Source organism: Cervus elaphus, chromosome 13, assembly GCF_910594005.1.
Source record: "Cervus elaphus chromosome 13, mCerEla1.1, whole genome shotgun sequence".
Classification (NCBI taxonomy): Eukaryota; Metazoa; Chordata; class Mammalia; order Artiodactyla; family Cervidae; genus Cervus; species Cervus elaphus.
In genome coordinates, this window is record NC_057827.1 from 8423543 (window position 1) to 8445000 (window position 21458).

At 45.2% G+C, this 21458-nt stretch overlaps 1 protein-coding gene across 6 annotated transcripts in view; it reads left to right on the plus strand.

The window, feature by feature from the left end:
* Positions 1 to 4864: 4864 nt before the first annotated feature.
* The window catches only part of GABRA5 (gamma-aminobutyric acid type A receptor subunit alpha5), a 95536-nt gene continuing 78942 nt past the window's right edge, over positions 4865 to 21458 (plus strand). For 2 of the 6 annotated variants that reach the window (XM_043922589.1, XM_043922593.1), the window contains exons 1-5: positions 4953 to 5180; positions 6522 to 6580; positions 6952 to 7111; positions 20471 to 20592; positions 21413 to 21458. The exon at positions 21413 to 21458 is cut by the window's right edge and continues 22 nt beyond it. In XM_043922589.1, coding sequence (XP_043778524.1) covers positions 7026 to 7111; positions 20471 to 20592; positions 21413 to 21458 — 254 coding nt within the window. In that variant the 5' untranslated portion in view covers positions 4953 to 5180; positions 6522 to 6580; positions 6952 to 7025. Of the gene's footprint in view, positions 4915 to 4952; positions 5181 to 5331; positions 5454 to 5607; positions 5741 to 6521; positions 6581 to 6951; positions 7112 to 20470; positions 20593 to 21412 lie in introns of those variants that run through there. The other 4 variants (XM_043922588.1, XM_043922591.1, XM_043922590.1 and 1 more) reach the window with 4 other exon arrangements.

Below are 21458 nucleotides of genomic sequence, written 5' to 3' on the forward strand. Positions count from 1 at the left end.
GTAAGATTCATATAGTACACATGAAATGGAATAATGTCACTTAAAGGTAGGTATAGGTGGTGTTAGTGGTAGAGAATGTGCCTGCCAATGCAGGAGACATAAGGGACTTGGGTTTGATGTGTGGTTTGGGATGATCCCCTGGAGGAGGGTATGGCAACCCACTCCAATATTCTAGCCTGGAGAATCCCATGGACAGAGGAACCTGGCAGGCTATGGTCCATAGGGTCACAGAGTCAGACATGACTGAAGTGACTTAGCATGCATGCATAATAATTTAGAGATTTTTATTCTCAACCTTAGAGAAACTAATAAAAGCAAAATAAATAGATATGACTAACAAGCCAATAAAGAAGATAAAATGGAATCCAAAACAAAGACTCATGTGCTTCTATTTGCCAGGTAACATAAGTGAAGGAGTCAGCCTAGATGTAAAAACAAAAGAGACCATGCTTCTCTGAGGATCCCATGCCCAGTGTAAGTGGGTGACAGTTGGGGGAGAAGGTGGTAATGTATGTCCACTATTGCTAAATTTGATTTTAACTGTTTTTCTTTTAAGAAAAGCCAAAAATCTATTTATTCACCCATTGAATAGATACGGTTTACCTATTCATCTAGATGCAATTAATCTATGAATAGAATAATTCATCTATTATTCATTGACTCACGTGAAATCTTCTGGTTTTTAAGTTGTCTTTGTTTTAAAATAGCGCCGATTAATTAAACACAGCTTAGTCTACATGTAGCCTTCAGATAACTAATATTATAACTCTAATATAAATAAAATGAACAATAAAAGGAATCAATGATGGACTAAAAATATAGAGTGTGATTTTGGTGAATGGAACATTTATCACTTAATGTGCCCCATACCATCCTACTTTTGTTCCTGCTCTTACTTTTACTTTTTTCTGATATTTTCTGTCCAATTTCTTTTTCAAAATCCAAATCAACTGCTGTCAGGAAGCATTTAACAAAAGGCTTCCTGTGTGCTGTTTTGGATCTGTCAGGAACCCTCTGGCCCTTATTGATTCCTGAATATTCAGGAATTAAGAGGAGAGGCACGCCTTTCCCGGGGCTAAGAAATCCAGGCATTTCTCATTACAGTGATAAGTACCCTCTTCCTTTTTATGAGCCAAATGGTAAGAGGTGATTGCAACTCTCTCTTTGATAGGGATCTCTTATGTTTTGTAAGTCTGGAATTTTAATCTTTTTCTTTGCTGAGAATAACCACCTTGTAAGACAGTATATATGCACACGCCATGTTGATTAAAACACCTTTGCTCCATCAGAGCTTTGGTCCCCGTGTCTTTCTTTGTTTCTTTCTGTTCTTTCTGTCTTTCTCTCTCTATTTCTGGCTGACTCCCTGGAGCATGGAAGCCAGCTGCATAACCCAGGGAATATCAGCCCCTTCCCTTCTTTCACTCTCTCACTGTCAACTCCAGACCACCAGGTTCCGTTCCATTAAAGGATCAACAAACTGCCATCTTATCCTAGGAATTTTGTTTCTTCTTCTAGTCAGAACTGACATTTCTGTTTCCTTAACAATCAAGACCCTCTTGCTTCTGCTTGGGCAAAGCACTAATAAATCCACTTGGAGTACATGTGAATCAATGTGGTTATGATTCCATTAATGAAAAAACATTTATTAAACTTCCCCCCACCATAGACTGGACCTGCAATGTTCATTCATGCTTTTAGCCTAGATTTGTCTCTTCCCAACACTTTTTCTGTATACAGCTGCTATGGGGAATCTGTTCTGGAACATGTACTTCCCTGACCAATGAAACTATTCAATGACACCTTCCCTGTAAGAAGTTGATTCCTTGGCTCCACATTTTTTGTCTTCCAGTTATTTTTGGGGGCTCCAAAATCACTGCAGATGGTGACTGCAGCCATGAAATTAAAAGATGCTTGCTCCTTGGAAGGAAAGTTATGACCAACCTAGATAGCATATTAAAAAGGAGAGACATTACTTTGCCAACAAAGGTCCATCTAATCAAGGCTATGGTTTTTCCAGTGGTCATGTATGGATGTGAGAGTTGGACTGTGAAGAAAGCTGGGTGCGGAAGAATTGATGCTTTTGAACTGTGGTGTTGGAGAAGACTCTTGAGAGTCCCTTGGACTGCAAGGAAATCCAACCAGTCAATCCTAAAGGGAGTCAGTCCTGGGTGTTCATTGGAAGGACTGATGCTGAAGCTGAAACTCCAATACTTTGGCCACCTGATGCGGAGAGGTGACTCATTTGAAGAGACCCTGATGCTGGGAAAGAGGGCAGGAGGAGAAGGGGATGACAGAAGATGAGACAGTTGGATGGCATCACCGACTCAATGGACATGAGTTTGGGTGGTCTCTAGCAGTTGGTGTTGGACAGGGAGACCTGGCATGCTGCAGTTCATGGGGTCGCAAAGAGTCGGACATGACTGAGTGACTGGACTGTACTGAACCCGACTCATCTTATCTCTTTCTATCTTTACCCTGCACTTGAATTTTCCTAAGTACTAAATTACACACAATTCAATGAACATCTTATACGAGTGGACTCTCAGCTTAGAAGACTCTCCATTCAACTTCTCAACAAGCTCTGCTTCCTTATGGCAATACTGTTTTTTGTTTAGCCATCTCTACTTCACCTACTTCCACAAACACAGCCTAGCTGTGCTGCCTCTGTTCTGGATGGAATAGAAGGTGTCCACCCATTCCCCGGCTTCCCCAGGGTCAGCTATTTTAGTCTCTCACTTGGAAGCTTTTATGGAGACTTATCCAAGGTTACATGGAACTGTGGTGCCCTCTACTGCTTTCCAGAACCATGACTACTTTGCTTTCTGTCATTCAACACAAGGGAAAATGCTAATAGACCAAATGGGAATTAAGTGGCTAGACCATAATTTCCCAAGGCAAACACTGAATTTCATATTAAAACAAATATTATGAAATGGTAATATATGTTCTTCTAACATGTGAATTTCTATAAGGTATGCCTTATTATTTCACTATCCTTTCAGGTCCAACCTATGGCTCTTTATATGTTCATAAATATTAAGAGAAGAGATGGGATTACCATTTCATCACATGGAGAAATTACGTATTTAAGCCACACAGTTAAATAAAATTTAAAGATTAGCTCTCAATAAACATAATTTCCATGTGTTCAATAATATGCATTGACATTAGACTGATAGGGAAGGCATGGAAATTTTAAAAATAATTCATGAAAAAAACATAAATTCTTACAGTTGATTAAATCCATTAAAGTATTATTGTTAAAAATCAGTATCTGTAACTCTCATTAATACAAAATAATCCCTGGTTGATCTACATTTCTTTGCAAAAATTACTAAATGATTTCCTTTGGTTTGATTTCCTTTCTAAGGCTTTAAATTCACTAGTTATTTGAACTGTTTGATTTGCCTTATGTTATTTAATATTGGGAAAAGAGTAATTATCACTGGTATCTCTAAACCTAGAATTCTAACACTTAGTAGGTTACAATTATATTGATTTTTATTGCTTTAAATTTAATGATTTTTATTTTCAATGAACTTTATCTTAGTGATACGATTGAGTAATTAGAAAATTAAGAAATGTCTGTGTTCAATTTATTCACTTCAGAATCAGAAAAGCCTTTCAAATAAGCATCTTATCTAATTTATATTTCATGCAGAACCACTGGAATCAGAGCTATTTAATACTATGACTAAGTGTATACTCAGAATAACACTTCCTTATACTTGGAACATTTATGTATTTTTCTGTCCTATTTCTGAAATATATCTAGAAGCTGCTATTTTTAGAAAATCTTAGAATTTTTGGCATGTGCAAAAGTGCCAGCAGTTAGCTTAGATTTGGACTGCGTTGTATTAAACATAACTAAGGATAGTGTGACTTCACACACTGAATGATTAAAGATCTTTCCTGGAGGAGAGTTAGAAATTTGCCCTTCTCACAATTATTCTGTTAAGAGTGACTGTAAACAATTCAGTCAGTCTTCTGACTCTGACTCTCAAAGTCTTTCTATGTCTTTTGTCAGAGACATAGAAATGATAATACACTGCCCATCAGGTTCTTGCTAGGTTTATTTAAATATTGAACATCTCCCCCTGGGTGTTCTCATAGCCAAGAGGCATCCCCTCCGGAGAAAATCAGACGCTGCCATCTTAAAACCTGAACTGTGCTGCTTTGCCTCCCTATCCTGCTCAAGCGTCATTTGTGCCAGCCAGCCTCAGCACTCAGAGTAGGCACGCTGAGGCAGAGACGAACATGACCGCAATAATGGAATTTCACCTGTTCGTGGGTGCGGGAGGTAACGCCCTGCAGCAGAATTCACGTCCAAGACCCACTCTCAATTCTGCAGACCCTCAGTCCTGTTGTCACTGACAAGGAGGCTTGTTGTCCAGAAAGGGAACTTCCCAGCCTCCCCAAATGTACAGAGCAATTAGGTAAGCGTTCAATTCTAATTAATCCATTTTACTGACTTTCCTTCCCATAGCAATGAATTACAATTTTTTAAAGAGGCCAGTTTTCTTCCAATAGAGAGTAGGAGCTGCAGACACAGGGGGCTGCGTGGAGGACTGAGGCAGGACTTAGGCCCGGCCAGAAAGGCGCTCAGGGTTGGTCCTGAGACAGGAAAGCTCTCGGCGCCCTGGCCTTCGGCGGCTGCCTGGACACCCCCTTTCCATCTCAGTCCTAAAAAGAGGGACACGAGGCGCCGATACACTCCCGCAGGCCACCAAGAAACTTCATCAGAAACGTGGCCTGTCCCAGAGCTGGTCAAGCCGGGGTCCCCGAACGCTCCCCCTTCCTCGCAGCCGGCCCGGGGCCAGGGCGCGTTTGGTGAGAGTCTGGCGGCCTCTACCGGAGCGCCTCCTCAGAGGAGCGTTTCTCAGAGCCGGAGCCGACATGTAGCGCTCGGGCGAGGTGAGAGCGCGCGCCGGCGCGCCGGGGGCGCCGGGGGCTCTGCAGCGGGGCGGCGCGCGGCCTCGGGCGCGGAGCTGAGCCGCAGGGCGGCGGCGGGAGCGCGGGGGGCGCCCGAGGCGCTCGGCCCGGGAGCACCGGGGAAGTTCGCGCTGGCTGCACGGGGCGGTGACGCCGCACCGGCCTCCGCGCCTGCCAGCCGGGGAGAGCAGACGGGGGAGGAGGATGCGCCCTCGCCGACGGCTCGCCTTCCCGGGCCGGTGCGCGGGGTAAGCCCGGGCGCGCGGGACCGGGGCCGTGGGGTCAGGAGCTGCGGGCGGCGGCGGGAGGGCAAGCGGCCCCGGCTCGGCCCGCAGCTCTCTCCTCGAGGCTGCCTGGCTCGGGGAGGGCGGTGGAGGCAGGCGGGGCGCCGCGGGCGGCCGGGAGCCCAAACTTTCCCCCGGCGACTGCGGAGGCGCAGCCCGAGCGGGAGGGCAGGGGCGTCCAGAGCAGCGCGGCGCCGCCGGACGGGGCGCCAGGGCGCAGGACCCACGGACCTGCCGGTAGGAACTGGGGCACGAGGCTCCCGCCGCGGTCACCCGAGCCGAGGGCCGAAAACGCCCCCCGGGGACCCCGCCAGCCGCCGGGCTCCGAGGCGCGGCGGGCTGGGCGCTTCCTGTGCGGTGGGCGCGGGCTCGGGCTCGAGACTGGGGCGGGGGCGCGAGCGGGTCGCGCTGGCGGCTCGAGGCCGGGAGACACGGAGCCGACGCTGCACAGCGCGCTCCGGGCCGAGGAGGAAAGCGCCGCGCGGCAGGACGCTCCGCTCGGACCCGGGGCGGCAGCAGGGCAGGTCTGCCGGGCCAGAAGCAAGCCGGGGAGGGTGGGCAAACGGTTGGCGCTGGGCGCGCCGCTGCGGACCGGGCGGGCGGCCGACTCTACCCGGCCGCGGGCGCCCGGGCGCGGAGGCTGCAGCTCTGCAGTGCCACCCCCGCGCCCGCGAGCCCCCGCGGCGGTCCCGGGACCGTGGGAGCCAGCCTGTCTTTGGGGGTCCCGACTCCCCCAAAAGCCTGGTCCCGACTCTCACCAGGCTGAGGGCGGCAGGAGGTGCCGCCCGGGTTTCCCGCATGCAGCGCCGCGTGCTCGCCGCCGGGACTCCGGCCCGGGGTTTGGAGAGCAGCCCCTGGACGCACCCAGGCGATCCCCGCCCTGCCTTTCTCGACTCGAGGGCCTTGGTTTCGGAGGTCGAAGTACCTGTTGTGTGTTTCTCTCTTCCGGAGTTGGCCTGGGGTCTCCTCGGGAAAATGTTGCTTTTGAACACGCGGTGCTCCTATATGATGTCTATCCATTTGCATTATGCGCATATTGAGAAATATATCCCTTCTCTAGGGTTAGTTGCAGAGCCCAGGGATTGTGCCTGCTTGGATTTCAAATGCATTAATTAGGGCCCAGCATATAACCCAGAGCCGAGAGACTTTCCCAAATGCAGTGATTACTAAGTTCTTTAGTCATGGGGACAGATTGCTGAGAAAGTGGCAGCCTTCTTTTATAAGCAGTTCTTATATTGTCGTGATCTTGCGGAAGACCTGTTTAAATGTGCCTTTTTTCCCCTCTTTCCACATACTTTCTCATAGCACCTTGCAGAACAAGGAGTAGCTTGCTGGCTTTGACGCGTGGCAAATATTTCAGAAAGGTAAAATTATTCCACTTGTGGATTTGACAGATGTAAAATACAGTTAGATAACTTCAGGCATTGATTCTAATAATAGGACTAGAGGGTCATTTGATCACATGGAAAAAGTAAAACAAAGAATTTGCGACATGGGAAAGATAAATTAGGAAAATGATTCTGCACCTTGAGTAAAGGTGAAAATTAAGCCTACTGTAATTTCTTTTTACACCCCAACTTACTGGCCATTGAACACAGATAACTCCTGATATGGAGCCATGATGGACAAGGACAGCCAGGCTCCTTTCTGTATGAATTGTGTGTGTTAGCAGTGTGATTTGATTCTAGGAGCTGTTTCATGACAACAGTCATGTTTATGTTTTTTCCCCTTTCAGCTTCAAGATCAAGGTGGAGAAAGGAATAGCTCTTCTTCCAAATTCATCTGCTTCAGCTGTTATTCTTACTGGGAATGGACAATGGAATGTTCTCTAGCTTTATCATGATCAAAAACCTCCTTCTCTTTTGTATTTCCATGAACTTAGCCAGTCACTTTGGGTAAGTTATTGTCTATGCTTTGATTTTACAATTTTCAGGGCAGAAGTACCTTTTAGAAACTTTGCTGAGCAGTGTATCAGCAAGCCCTCCTTGACCACCTTTGCAGTCCCATAGCCTTATAAGAGTCCCTGCCTTACCCCACGCTTCATTCCGAGCAAGGCTGCTCCAAGTATGAGGTCTCTGAAGTCAGTCAGAGAAAAGAAGCAGATTATGTTTTCAGAAGTGGAAACCGAAGATGGTTTCAGAGTAAGCTGTGTTTCCTCCCACTCAGGTTAAAGCAGGATTCAAAAGCTGACCTGCATGAAGGACGTTTAATGCTTGTTGGACAAAGCAGTGGGCAACATTCTTTGTCGTCCTTAGTTCCATTCTGTAACGGAATTTGCCTTTAAAGCCACGCCTACCCTAGGTGGCACTGACAAGGACTCACAGTGGTCCTGACTTGAGCCAAAGGCCTTGAACTGTGGCCATCAGAGTGCAGACGCAGATACCAGAAACTGTATGTGTTTGATGATCTGCAGGACACCAGGGCATTTGGTGTTACCAGTGCCTTTAGGCTCTTTCATCTTGGCCTTTAGTATCAGTGTACTGATTCTAATAGTTTTTCATCAAACCAGTGATAACCCACGTTCCTGACAAACTTCTTATGAGGTGCTGACTCTGTCCTCTTCTTCCCAAAATTGCTGTGGCTAATCACAAGGATCCTAACTTGAAGTTGGTGGTGTGTTTAGTCGATAAGTCGTATCCGACTCTTTGCAACCCCTTGGACTATAGCCCACGAGGCTCCTCTGTCCCTGGGATTCTCCAGGCAAGAATACTGGAGTAGGTTGCAATTTCCTTCTCTAGGGGATCTTCCCCACCCAGGGATTGAACCTGTGTCTCCTGCCTTGGCAGGCGGGCTCTTTACCCCTGAGTCACCAGGGAGACCCCAACTCAAAGTTGGTGGAGTGTAATGAAGAAGTTACATTTTAGGACAAAAGTCGCCAAACACCCCTTATGTGAAAATCAGTGGTGAAGGTTGCCCTTGTGTGAATCATGGAGGCATCCGCAGGGCGCAGTGGCTCTGCAATACATGCCCATGAGTTGGCAGGAAGGAGGCCCCTCCAAAGTCCATGACCCTCTCTCCTTGTTCTCAGGACATTTTCTGTACTTCTGACATTCCCAGGTCTGTACAGACGAGAAAGCAGAGAGAGGGAGGTCCGTGCCCTTCCCCAGGTGTGTGGCCGGTACATGACGGCATGGCGCTGTGTTCCAGCTCCATCAGAGACTTGTCTGGCCCTCAGCACCGTGAAGGGGACAGAGTGAGCGTGCTACCCATGCCCATGGGATGGCCTTCTAGCCAGTCAGGGCATTCCCTTGGGACAGTGTCGGTTGTTATTCTTACCTTGCTGCTCATCTTGAATGGGTACTTCCCTACTTGTGCCTTTGGTTTCCTTGTCTGTTCAGTGAATGTCTTCCCTTCCAAGGGCTCTCCCTGCTGCTAAATCTTCTAGGATTTAACCTTAGTGTTCCCACATACACCCTGCATACATCCCTCCTGCCTGAGAAGTGTGTTTAGAAGTGAAATCAAACACAGTATTTTAAATTTCCGAGTTACTACATTAGGTAGGTAGTTTGCTTACTGATATATTGCATATATTTATCAATATTTCAGAGGTAAGAAATATGCTAGGATTGGAAACATGTATTTTTTCCCTAAGATTTTAGTCGAATATATTTCTGTGAATCTGCATATTCTATAGTCAAGAAGGTACTATGCTTACCTGGTGGATGAAAGTCTGAAGTATGAAGAAATGTACATATGGAGTTTAGCCATTAGAAGCAGCTGTACTTAATTTCTTACTCAATTTAATGACTTTCTGAGGTCATCTTCAAAATAGAGAGATAACTCTTAATTTCTAGAAGCTAATACAGAACGAGTAGTAGGATACCCCTTAATCTCCTTAGACAGTTAGTTGTTGGAGAAGTTTTGAACCTGTCAGATACAAGTTTAATAGTCCATCCTAAAAATGACACCTGCAGAAATTAATGAAACACAGAATAGTATGTGAAAAAGGAAAATATCCTTAATTCCACCACACAGATACAATCATCCTTCCCATTCTGGTGTGTTTCTTTCTATTGCTTCTATGCCTAGCTTTATACAGTTGGGATCATACTGTGTTTTCAGTTCTGTATTTTTGTGCTTTATTCACATACTTTGTTACCACAAGGTCTTAAAATGTATGACGTAGAATGGACAAGTGTATTGCAGTACATAAACGCTTTGTCATGGGCTACTTCCCTAGTTAGGGGCGTTTGCATTGTTTCAGATTGTGTTGTTTTCCTACGTACCTGTGAACATATCCATCCTACAATTGCTTTAAGTATTTGAGATCATTTCTATTAGAAGATCTTTCTGTAAGTGGAATTTTACGTCAGCTCCCCTAAGTGCTTTTAGCTCTTGGTTTTGTGCGTCCAATTGCTTCTGGGGACCAAGATCTGTAGCAAAGTGGGAAGTCAAGTAGGGTATGGTTTTCAGCAGAAGGCATCTGACGTCTAGGGGCACAAGGCCCTATCGATTTCCCTTTTCATGCAAGGCTCCTCTCACTTGGTTATTACTGTAAATGAGCTTAAGAATAATTTTATCAAATTGCAAAGAAAGTTTCAGAACACTTATTTGATTTAAAATCTTGACAAAATAATATCTATTGCAATATGCAGTGCCTATTGTAACACTGTCTGTTTTAGAGGACACTTATAAGCTGAGCATCGTTAGCCCTGGCTTACAGTCAGGAAGACGAGAGGAAAAGATGGCTAACTGGGGGTTTTACCACGCTGGTTGTGCTGGGGTTTTGTCCTCAAAGGAAGCCTGCCGGGCGGTCCTGGGGTTCTCGTCTTGACTGCACACGGTTTTCAGGGAAGGTCTAAGTCAGACTGATCTATAGAGGAAGGGGGCATAATTTTGAAAGGAATTCTCTGCATCAGGGTAGAGAGAATTTTCCGTTCTGAGATTACAGAGAAAAAGAGCTTGGTAAGCTCTGTTATCTTCCTCCAAAGGAAGAGTTTATGTGATTTTGTTCTAAAGAAAGGTGAACAGGGAAGCATGAAAGGCCGTAATTTGCACATTGAGGGACAAAAGAAATGTGGATACCTGTAAATACGTAAAGAAAGTCAGACAACTGGTGAAGGGGAAAGAGAGTGATAGGAAACTGCTCTCAGTTAGAGAGCAGAGGAAAGAGGCAGGACGCTTGTGCTTCTGTGCAATACAAAATCATACACTGTTTGCGAAAAACGTGTGGAGCTGGCGATCAGGAAATTTATATGTGGTAAGTAAAATGTATTTGGTGATTACATAAGATAAGGTGAAATTGCTTTGAAAATATGAGTCTCATTTCTTCTCCCTTTTATTTTCTAAATTTGATCAGAGCCACCAGTAGCTCATTTTCAGTAGCCTTTGTAATTCTTCTGTTAGTTTTAGGTTATATAACAGAGCATGAGTCAAGTGTATAATAGAACAGAGACATATCTGACTGTCGGCCTTGTGTGATGTCACATTCAGAGGCATGGTATAATTTGAGGGATTATAGTTATTTTAACCAGTAATCACGCATACATGGTGTAAAGACACCAGCACAGAAATGATGTTTGCATCAATGTAAGGTCAAAATATAATTTAATCTGAAGTTAGTTTATCATCCTCTGAAAAATCATACTTTTCAGACTTGATTAGATCAGTGATAATTATAAGATAGATTTGAGGATTATCAACTCAATTATATGGTAAAATGTGATTCATTTAATAATATTAAACACTTTTTAGAGGTTTATCTATTAGAAAGTAAAAAATGCATTAGAATTTTATCACATGGGTGCTATAATTCAAATAGTCTTTGGAAAACAGTATTCTATAATTGGCAATTATAGGCAGGTTCTTGTAGAAGTAGCTTAAGAAAAGGAACAGATAAGGTTCTTCTTTATCTGTCTACACAAGCATGCTAACCAGGACTGTTGGTTTCATGAAGAGGGCCTGTTCATACACGTTCTTAAGGACAGTTCTCTTCTCAACTAGAGCAGAAAGTGCACTCTCTGAGTCATTCACATACTCACGATGTCTTTTTAAATGGCAAGAGGGAAATCCCCACATGGAAAGTTCTTCCTGCTTATAGCTGCAAATTCACAAGACCAGGACGAATGGTCATCACGACAGTTATAAAACCACAGAGCAGTGCTGTGAAGCGGATAGGACACTCACAGTGAGAAGGCATTACGTGGAGGCTGCGGGGATGGCCAGAGACCTCGCACATGGTAAACTTCTCAGGTGACCAAGATGCTGTGTGAGCTGTGCTTAGTCACTCAGTTGTGGCCAACTCTGCGACTGCATGGACTGTAGCCCACCAGGCTCCTCTGTCCATAGGGATTCTCCAGGCAAGAATATTGGAGTGGGTTGCAATTTCCTCCTCCAGGGGATCTGCCCTTCGACCCAGGGGTCAAACCCAAGTGTTCCGCATTGCAGGCAGATTCTTTACCATCTGAGCCACCAGGGAAGCCCATGAATACTGTAGGGGGTAGCCTATCCCTTCTCCAGGGAATCTTCCTGACACAGAAAGGAACTGGGGTCTTCTGCATTGCAGGAAAGCCCGACTAAGACCCTGCTACAGAGTGATGCCAACACTTTTTTAAGGCACTAAAACAAAATACTTCCAAATTACACGCTTAGAAACTTAAAACTGCTAAGCAAAGATTAGATGGACAGTCAGCCAGAGTCGACCCAGCCAGCCCTTCTCTGGCCATCAGCTCCAAGATGAGTAACTGGCTTGCTTCAAGGGGAGAAGGAGAATGTGGGCTTTGGGATTTTTTATACAAAGGTGCAATTGCATAACATGCATATTTTAATTGGTGTGAAATTTCAAAGGAAAATATTAGAATCAAAAGTAGAATTCTGATGGCAGCAACAATAGTTATAAGTGCTTACATGAGTACTTCTTCATTTCCAGAATGCATTTTCAAAAGAAATGTGTTTAATTTTCACAGAATCGTCTCTTTGTAGGTGAAAAGAGTTAAGGTGATGGAATACAGAGAAACATGTCTAAGTTTCATCATTGAAAAGTGGGAAACTCAGGGTCCATCCCCAGGCTGAGGGCCTGGGCTAGCACCATCAATGCAGGACCTTCTCCAGAATGTCTGGATATTTAAGCTGCAACAAAAAGGGATAGAATGGGGAAAAATCTGTACATTGGAATCTTCTAACCTAGAACTCAAATAGCACTGCTCTAAAGATAGTCTTTTGTAGCCTGAATAAAATTGAATACAAAATATATGCTATGAAATATAATGTAATAGAGAGGGAACCATGTTATAGGAAAATTAAGATATACAATGAAACAGACTTTAGCAGTTCATTGAAAATTGTGTTTTATTTGTATTTATTTAACAATTTATCTCAAGATAAGATCAAAAGGCAAACCTAAAAATAAATGAAACCCAGGGCCAGTTCATTTTCACTTTTAACAACAGGAAGAAATTGGGCCATCACTCCATAATCAATTTAGTTCCTACTTCAGGGATGTAGGTATCATTCTGACAGAAGACAGTGAAGCTGCTCTTTGTGGCAGCAGTTACTAAGCCTGCCTGCAGCTCAAGTTTCCTAATCTCCAAGTGAAAGTAATAACAGATCCTACGCCACAGGGTTGATGTGAAGGATCAATGCGTGTATGTTAAGTGCTGAAACATGGCCAGGTAAGAAGGGAGTGCTAAGTTCAGTGTCCTTCTGGGCGTTGTGACCAAAAAGCGCCAAGGTTTGCTAGACTCATGGGCTGGGCACAGCAAAGTCCACAAGCTTAGTCCCACTGGCAGTCTCCCTCCCGTGTAAGGGCACATAGCCACAGTTACAGGTTCTGGGCTGGGGTTTGGGCATTCTGCAGGATGGTGCCCTGCAGCTGCGTCAGGATCTGTTGAGTCCTTCCTACGTGCCAGGCACTGTCCTAGGTGCTGAGACCCTGTGATGGGCAGAGCAAAGCCTGCCTTCCAGGAGGGCTCCTTCTGGTGCAGTAAGTAAACACATACTTATCAATTGGGTCACAAGGATTGCTGTAAAGAGTAATTCAGAGTAGGAGGTAGTGAGTGTGCTGGGAGATGTACTCAAGCAGATGTCTGAAGAATGAGCCTATCTTGGTGGCAATGATCGGACTGTTGAGAGGAGCAGCAGAAGCAAGGTGATTGAAGAGGCCAGCTTGAGGACGGGGAAGGTGGGTGGGAGGCAGGGCCAGAGAGGCAGCGTGGGTGGGGATAGTCAGTTCATCTGTAGGCCATGCGGGGTAGCATCGGGACAAGCAGTTGGCCGTTGAAGGGTGAAATCTGATCCGTTGAGACGTGACAGCAGAATTACAAACAGTAAAGCTGACTGGCTGTAAGTGGAAAGTAAACTCCTGGGTGGGGAGACTTAGTAAAGGAGGGGCCAGGAAAGGCAATCAAGAGGCAAAGGCAGTACCCTAGGGGAGGGGCATTTTGGCCAGCAGGATCAGTTGATGGGCTGCCGTGGACATGAACGAAGGCTTGAGAAGGTGGTGGGTTCAATAGGCTGTTGTTGAGCTGGAAGAGACAGCAGTGGAGGAGGCCACTGAGAATCAATCATGAATGCAGTTCCGGACCTGTGCAAGCTTTGTTAGATATCCAAGCGGCCAGGCAGGCCATTGGGCATACAGGTGTGGAGTCAGAGAGACAGAGTTTGGGACTGAAGACATGAACTTGAGAGAGATATTTAAAGCCATTAGATTGAATGAGATCAATTAGAGATTGAGTTTAGACTGAAGGAGTGTCTCTAGACAGCCCTGGGAAATGCCAGGTTTAAGGAGAAGAGACCGGGGAAGTTAAGAAGAAAGAGACCATGTCCTGCACTGTAAGAAGGGGATGGGGTCAGCTGAGGGCTGAGACTGGACCCATGGGTTTGGCACTGGGAGGAGCAGCCACAGAAGATTTCACTGGGATCCTGGGTAAGGTGGGGGCAAGAGCAGGGCAGAGAGCCAGCAGAGACCTTTGAGCAGACAGATCTTCAGTGGGAGAGCCTCTCTTCAGATGAGAGGCTGAGGATGGAGCAATACCTCAAAGGGAATATAGGGTGAATGAGAGACTTTTCAAAGATCTGATGTAGTTACTGATGGGACTGGTTAGGGAGGAGGGAGACCCACATGTAATAAGCACCGGGATGATTCATGTGCTTTATAACCACATTTGTGGAGCACCCATTGTAGCTGGGGGAAAGGAAGGGGATGAGTCTAGGGAAGTCTGGGGTCAGATGACGGGGGTGTGGCCTGTAAGGCAGGCACCTGGGTCCTACCTTGCAGGTTGTAGGATCCTGAAACAGGCTGCAGTAGTGGGGACAAGCGTGGAATATCTACATACAGGGTGGTGGGCAGGGGTGGGATGGGCTTGAGCTCTGTCCAGAGAGTGATGGGCAGGACCACGGGCACTTTTGACGTGGAAGCCACCTAAGAGTTCTGGCATAAAGCTTTATGGACACAGCTTTATCCACATAAAGCACACGTGCCAATTGATCCATATTTTCCATCATAAGAGGAAACAATTTAATTGGAAATTTGAGTTTTATTTTCATGTCTGGTTATATCCACCATGGTATTTTTTAAAGTTTACGTATTTTAACATAGTTAACTAAAGTGGTTTGTAATGGAAATTTGAGGAAAACATCACGAAACAGTGCCATTTAGAGGTACTTATTTAATGAGCTTAAAGTAATGAGCGAATAAAACTGAAGATACTTCTCTCAGAAGTAACTATATACTGGAGAAAGAATGCAAAAAATGCAGTTCAAGAAGACAGACAAGCTGTTGCTTAAAAGCAATTCTGTTCAAGTCCCAAAGTAAGTTCATATTAAAGCTGGTCTGCAGATGCAATTATCTATACCATTTTATGGAAATCGAAAATGACTGTCAGCATAAGCAGAGATCACAAGAAATGCATCACATATTGCCATCAATAGCACCATTTGTGGTACGAGACTCAAAAGACTTTTCTTCCCCAGAAATGATGATGTAACTGTTCAACTTGAACCATTTAAAATACTGAAATAAGGAGGCATCATCAAGCATCACTTGGTACAGTGAAACACCTTTAAAGGTGGACTCTACTGCAGTGTTATTACTAGCAGAGGCATTCACACTGATAGAAAAGTTACACTGGAGTAAAGTTTCCTCAAAAACAAAAAGACTCTTAGATTTGATGACTAATACAACTCTCCCCTTTCAGAGTAATGCATGGGTTCTACTGCAGGTGTCACCCACCTTGATCCCTGGTTTTGGAGAAAGCGCTCTCGGGATCCTGGTCCTGCTGCATTCAGATTCCTCCCTCCCCATTTCTCCCCAGCTCGAGTCAGAAACCCTGCTGATGGCCTGTCCATCCCACCTCTGCAGCCCTGCATGTCCTGAACACTGGCCCTCTCCATCGCCAGTCTTGCCTCAGATAAGCCCATCATCCCCGAGGTGCCTGAGGCCACAAGGAAAGACAATGCCCCTGTTGAGAGGCTAGATCCTGGAGGTGGAGCTTGTCACCTGAATATGCTGTGATTTGACCCCCACACAGGGCTCTTCTCACTAGGATTCTTACATGCCCACTGCAAATGTCAATATTTTTCTTTTTTTGTTTTAATTTTTTTGGAGTATAGTCAATTTACAATGTTGTGTTAGTTTCTGCTGTATAGCAAAGTGAATCAGTTATACGTATACTTATATCTACTCTTTTATAGTCTTCTTTCATATAGGTCATCACAGAATATTGAATAGAATTTCCCTTGCTATACAGTAGGTCCTTATTAGTTATCTGTCTTATATATAATAATGTGTATATATCAATCCCAATCTACCAATTTTTTTTCTTAGTGCCACTACTCACAGACCCCTTCCTTTGGCTTGAGACCTGATCTTCATGCTTGAAGGTTCAGGTCTGCTTTCCTTTCTTCTGACCTCATACAAAGCTTGATCTCTCTACTTTCGGGTCCTAGGATGCCCTGCATATAAGACTCCTGAAGCAATCATGTTCTTCAGGAATCCTCTGGGAACATGGCCCATTCTTTTAGACCCCAAGGTTAGGGATGCCACCTTTGTCATCGTCACAGTTCCCGCCACAATGCCAGGTACACGGTCGCCATCCACAATGCCTTTGCTGAGCTGAGCTGCTGGGACAGTGAACCTCTGTGAAGATGTGATGGAGACAGGTGCTCTCTGGGGTCATTTGGAGTCACTTTGGCAGCTGGTTCACAGAGCAGCCTGTTTCCAACTTAGCTATCTAGGTCCCTCTTAGAACAGTCCCTCTCCCCTCTGACTTCACATGAAGATCACTTGGGGACCTTAAAAAATACCAGTGCCTGTTCCTCCTGGGTCAGTTAAGGCTGAGGCTCTAGGGTCTAGAAATCCGGAAAAAGCTAATGCAAAAGTCACAGGTTCAAATGCCCTGAAGACACCAGAGGTAAGACCACAGGGACAGGAGTGAAGTTTGCACAATTACTGGAGTTGAGTCTAAAGTCATGCATGTTTTTGTTCTGAAAACTCTGCTTGTGAAATAAACCACTAGTGGACCACATTTATGGCTGCCTGTTCCCTACTCCACCTCGTCAGAAGTCCCTGAAAGACCCAGACCTTTAAGCCTGGTGGGGGCCAGTCACAGCGTCTGAGGAAGTCCTTCCACTGCCTGAGCGTTGGGTCCCACTTGTGTCCCTGCCCATATCCCAACCATCACCTTCCGTCCTCAGCCTGGAACGTGGGGCTCAGCGTTCAAGCTTAGGGATCAAGTCCATGTGCCTTTTGTATAGAAGATGTAAAAAACGAGGATGTTTTAACATGAATGGTTGGATCTGTATTTCCTTTATTGTCCCTTTTCTGAAACATCAATAATATGAAAATGTTGCAGCTGTTTCATGGACGTTATTTGTAGTGGCATTATTTGTAGAAAACATGCACTAACTCTAAGAAAATAGTTCAAATTTTCAGACAACCTAGTTTATTCATCCTGATACTGAAGGGAAAATCACCACATTTTTCAAGGATTTCTACTTTATATAAAATTGTTGTTAAAAATAATGGAGCTAGTCTTACTTAGTTCACAGAATCTGCTTCCCGCAAGAACAGAGCCTTCAGCTTACCTTAGAAGTGGCGGTGCACTCACAGCTGACCTGAGGGCTGGCAGAGCTCTTTGGTTTTACCCAGAACCGTGAAGACGCAAGCTGAAGCCTGCTTCCTGTACCCCAGAGGGCTGAGGGTGTCTTGTCTTTCCACCGGGAGGCCTTGTGGATTTGCTCACTGAATGGAACTGCTCGCTGAAGGCACAGCCCTGTATTTGTGTGCCGTTTTGTTTTCCTAGCCCAAATGGAACAAGGCAAGCTGAAGTCACTCTATATCAGGAGCAGTCTGTAAAAATTATACAACTTGATATGCATGAGAAAGTTCACCAGGCCACTCTGAGAGTCTCCTGTATGCTGGCACACCATTTGCTTTCAGTCGTAAGGGGAGGCCTTCCTCTCCATAGCTGTGAAGACGGTGCATTTTGTAACCACGAGTTACAAAGGGATGGTTTCTGAGAAGGATTTATGGACTGAGGAGGACTTTCCAGTTGTTCATGAGAGGAACCTCTACTCCTGCCCCGACAGTCATTTTTCAGGACTTCTAAAGAAACTATTTGTGACATCCTAGGCCCTACCTTCAATAAATACAGAGAAGAAATCATGGCAAATCCCCAGCCGTGGCACCTATTTTTTTTTTTTAAGTCTACAGATAAATGCAAGAAACAGTTATAGCAAAAGGGGGCAGATACTGAAATTCCTGCAAGGGTGTCTAGGAGGCAGCGCTCCTGGAGACATGATGGGACTAAGTGGTCTGTGGCCATCCCCATGGTCTCTGTCTCCTGACAGTCAAGGCTATTCAGAGCAAATATAATTTAAGAATATATTCACAACAGATAATGCAATAGTTCTTAAAATGTACTTGAAACATTAAGGTATGCTTTTTCTTTTTTTTTTTATTGTGACTTTTATATTTTTTATTAAGATAGAATTGATATGTAGCATTGTGTAAATTGGGGTATGTAGCATGTTGATTTGATACATTTATATATTGCAGTGTGATTACCACCTTCGCAGTAGCTGACACCTTTGTCATATCACATAATTATTAAGTCATTACCTTTTTGTGATGGAAACAAGAGCTAGCCTTTTATTAACTTTGAAGTTTATAACATAATATTATTAACTAGAATTACTTCGCTGTGCGTTAGATTCCCCCAAATTATTTTTTTTCTAGTTGCAGGTTTGTAACCTTAAACAACATCTCCCAAATTCCATCAGCCCAGCCCCTGGTTACTGTCTGTGTCTACGAGTTGGCTTTCTTAGATTTCACATACAAGTGATAGCTTTTTTCTGCTAGTTTGCATGCTGTCACCTCTCTTCTAAGTTAAAGAGCCAACAGGGACCTTCCAAAAATTGGACACCTGGACAAAACCTAGAATTGAGTAACCAAACTGGTGATTGTTGTGAGCTTCACACGAAGTGGACGTTGAGGCCAGAGTTAGTTTGAGCAATAGTTGCTCTGTTGTTGCTCAGCTGGGCCCATGCACAGACTTTCTTTCATAAGTTTGGAGGACAGTGTTAAGGCCCTTCATTCTGAAGTTAGGTTTTCAAGGCTGAGTGCTTTGTCTTTCTGTGTGAAACTACAATGGATGTCAGAGAAAAGGGAATTCAGTATTTTTAAGTACTAAGTCACAGAGTAAAGGGAAAAAAAATGTGTCTGTGGGCTCCAAAGGTACATAATTCAGTCTAACAGGACTGGATTTTAGGTTGTTAGAGCTTCAACTATATGCATTTTAATGGTGATGAGAAAATTAGATCCAAAGAACATTATAGTTGTTCATTCAAAAGGGAGACACTTTAGGCCATTAGAGGATTGATCTGTTTAGATGCAGTTGGTGAAAATGACCAATTTTCAAGAAGAGGGTGGGGCAGCACAAATGTGCTCCTGCTGATGGCGAGGTTCAGCTTTCACTGCAACTATTTCAGAAGAGAATGCGTGTGAGCAGAGTGGGGCCTCACAGTGACACCAGAGGGGCCCCAGCAGCCCCCTGTTCTCCTCCCAAGTACCAGGGGTGCTGACTTCATGGAGCCACAGCCGGCTCTCCCCAGGATGAGTTCCCCTTGAAGCCGAGCCAGATGGCAGGTCAGGTTCTTGGTGATAACACACACCTTGCTATCTGCACGTCTGAACAGGTAGCAATGGATGGACTTCTGAGGTGGAACCCGTGATGTTCAGGTGTTCAATTGTCTTCTAGACTGTGGCTTTCTTTCCCTGCTGATAACTTCTTCAGCTTGCCCACATCTGCTCAGGGCCGGTTCTCATTTCCACCTGCTCCATTGGCATACATGTTTTTTTGACACAAGACTTTTGAGGCCTGAATAAGTTTGTTGCTGAATTGTACAAATTAGACCGTTCTTCCTGTGAACCACCCACTCAATAACACTTGGGGTTTTATTGTAAGTTGACATGTTGGTCACAGAACACTGTGCTCCCTGAGTCTCTGCTCTGGGGCCACATCACGTAAAGTCAGGGTTTTCAGCCTGGGTTCAGAGCTTCTGCTCTGACAGAGGAGCGTGCCAGCAGCCAGCAGAGCTGACGGTGCGGAAGCCCCCCACCGCCCCCCACCAGTGATCCGTGCCGGCATAATGCTCACAGCACAAGTGGTCCCAGTCAAGGATGCAGGAAAATGTGGGCCCAGCAATCTTACTTTCAAATTAGACAGAAGCTTTAATGTCCCCCGGTGCCCCATAGCCCATTGCAGTGGAGTAACTAACAAAGTGAAGGCTCAGTTCTCTGTATTTGAACCAAACTGCTGAAACACCCCACAAGTGGGTGAGGTTCTGCCAGTCCATGTGCAGTGACTAATATGCCTTAAAAATGGCTGCACCATCAACTCAAAGAGTTCTTCAGAGTCTGGGAGGCATGGAGTTTGATTTGATGGGTGACCAGCCCAGAGCCAGCATTCTCAGACTGGCTATTCAAGAATTAGGGCTGTTTAAGACATTCAATGGAGAAGCAAATGGCAACCCACTCCAGTATTCTTGCCTGAAAAATTCCGTGGACTGAGAAGCGGGCTACAGTCCATGGGGTCGCAAAGAGTCGGACACAACTGAGCGACTTCACTTTCACTTTAAGATATTCAAGAATAAGGATTATGTAAGCAAAACAGCCTGGATGGTACAGGAAATTATTCTTAGATGTCCTCCCTCCAAGACAAGTCAACATATCATTCCCCGTTTCTATACTTTGAGAACAAATTGTAAGAAACAGTTAACAAAGTCTGAACTCCTCCTTTTGTTTCTCTGTTAAAAAGCTTTTCACAAATGCCAACCGGCTCTGTAAAAGCGGAGACCGATGACAACATCACGATATTCACCAGGATCCTGGATGGGCTGCTAGATGGTTACGACAACAGACTGAGGCCTGGGCTCGGAGGTGGGTGTGGGCCCTGCTGAGGCCCTCGAGGCCCAAGGCACATTGTTGCTTAAACCCAATCTCAAGCCTACGTTTGCCGTGATTCAGACAATTCCTCAAAGGGCTTCCCTGCTAGCAGTTTGAATTGGTGGTGTTGCCAAGGCTGCTGCATGTTGTCATTTTCCAGATGCAAGAAGCCAGGGGAAGTGGTCTCCCTGAAAACTCCTTTTTCTCCCCAGATAACGGTAACATCCATTCCGGTCCACTTAAGGAGAAACCACTTCTTGGGTGATACTGAAGCTGAAGTTGCCCTATGTTAGGAAATACTTTATCATCCACCTCATACCCTCCTGTCTCTGCAAGTCCTTTTCAGAAAACCACTTTTAGTGCAAGTGTTCTTTACACGTTGGATATTACAGGTTTAATTTTTCACTAGAGCCATAACTAGTTTTTACTTTGACCCTGTAAAGCTGATGAAACTAAATGAGTAGTAAAATATGCTGTCAGGCTACAGCTGGCTTGACTGTGTGCTGAGAATCCCATGCATTTCAGGCGTGTGCAGGGCCCTTGGCTCCACCAGCTTTGCATGTGTACATCTGAACCTGCTCCGTTAGGTGAGGAGGGCCCCCTAGCAAATCCACCCCCAGAGGAAAAGTGTTTAGTCCTTCTTCATTATTTGCATTTTCATCAGGGACGTTTGCTTAAACCATGAGTTGACCCTCTCTCCTTTTTGACAAGAGCAGTCCACGTAGGCGCCCTGACCCCGTTTACTGCACCCTGACTTATGTCCCCCTGAACTGTGAGCTGAGGCCCTGGCGAGGAACCTGTATCTGTGTTTCAGAGCGTATCACTCAGGTGAGAACAGACATCTACGTCACCAGCTTCGG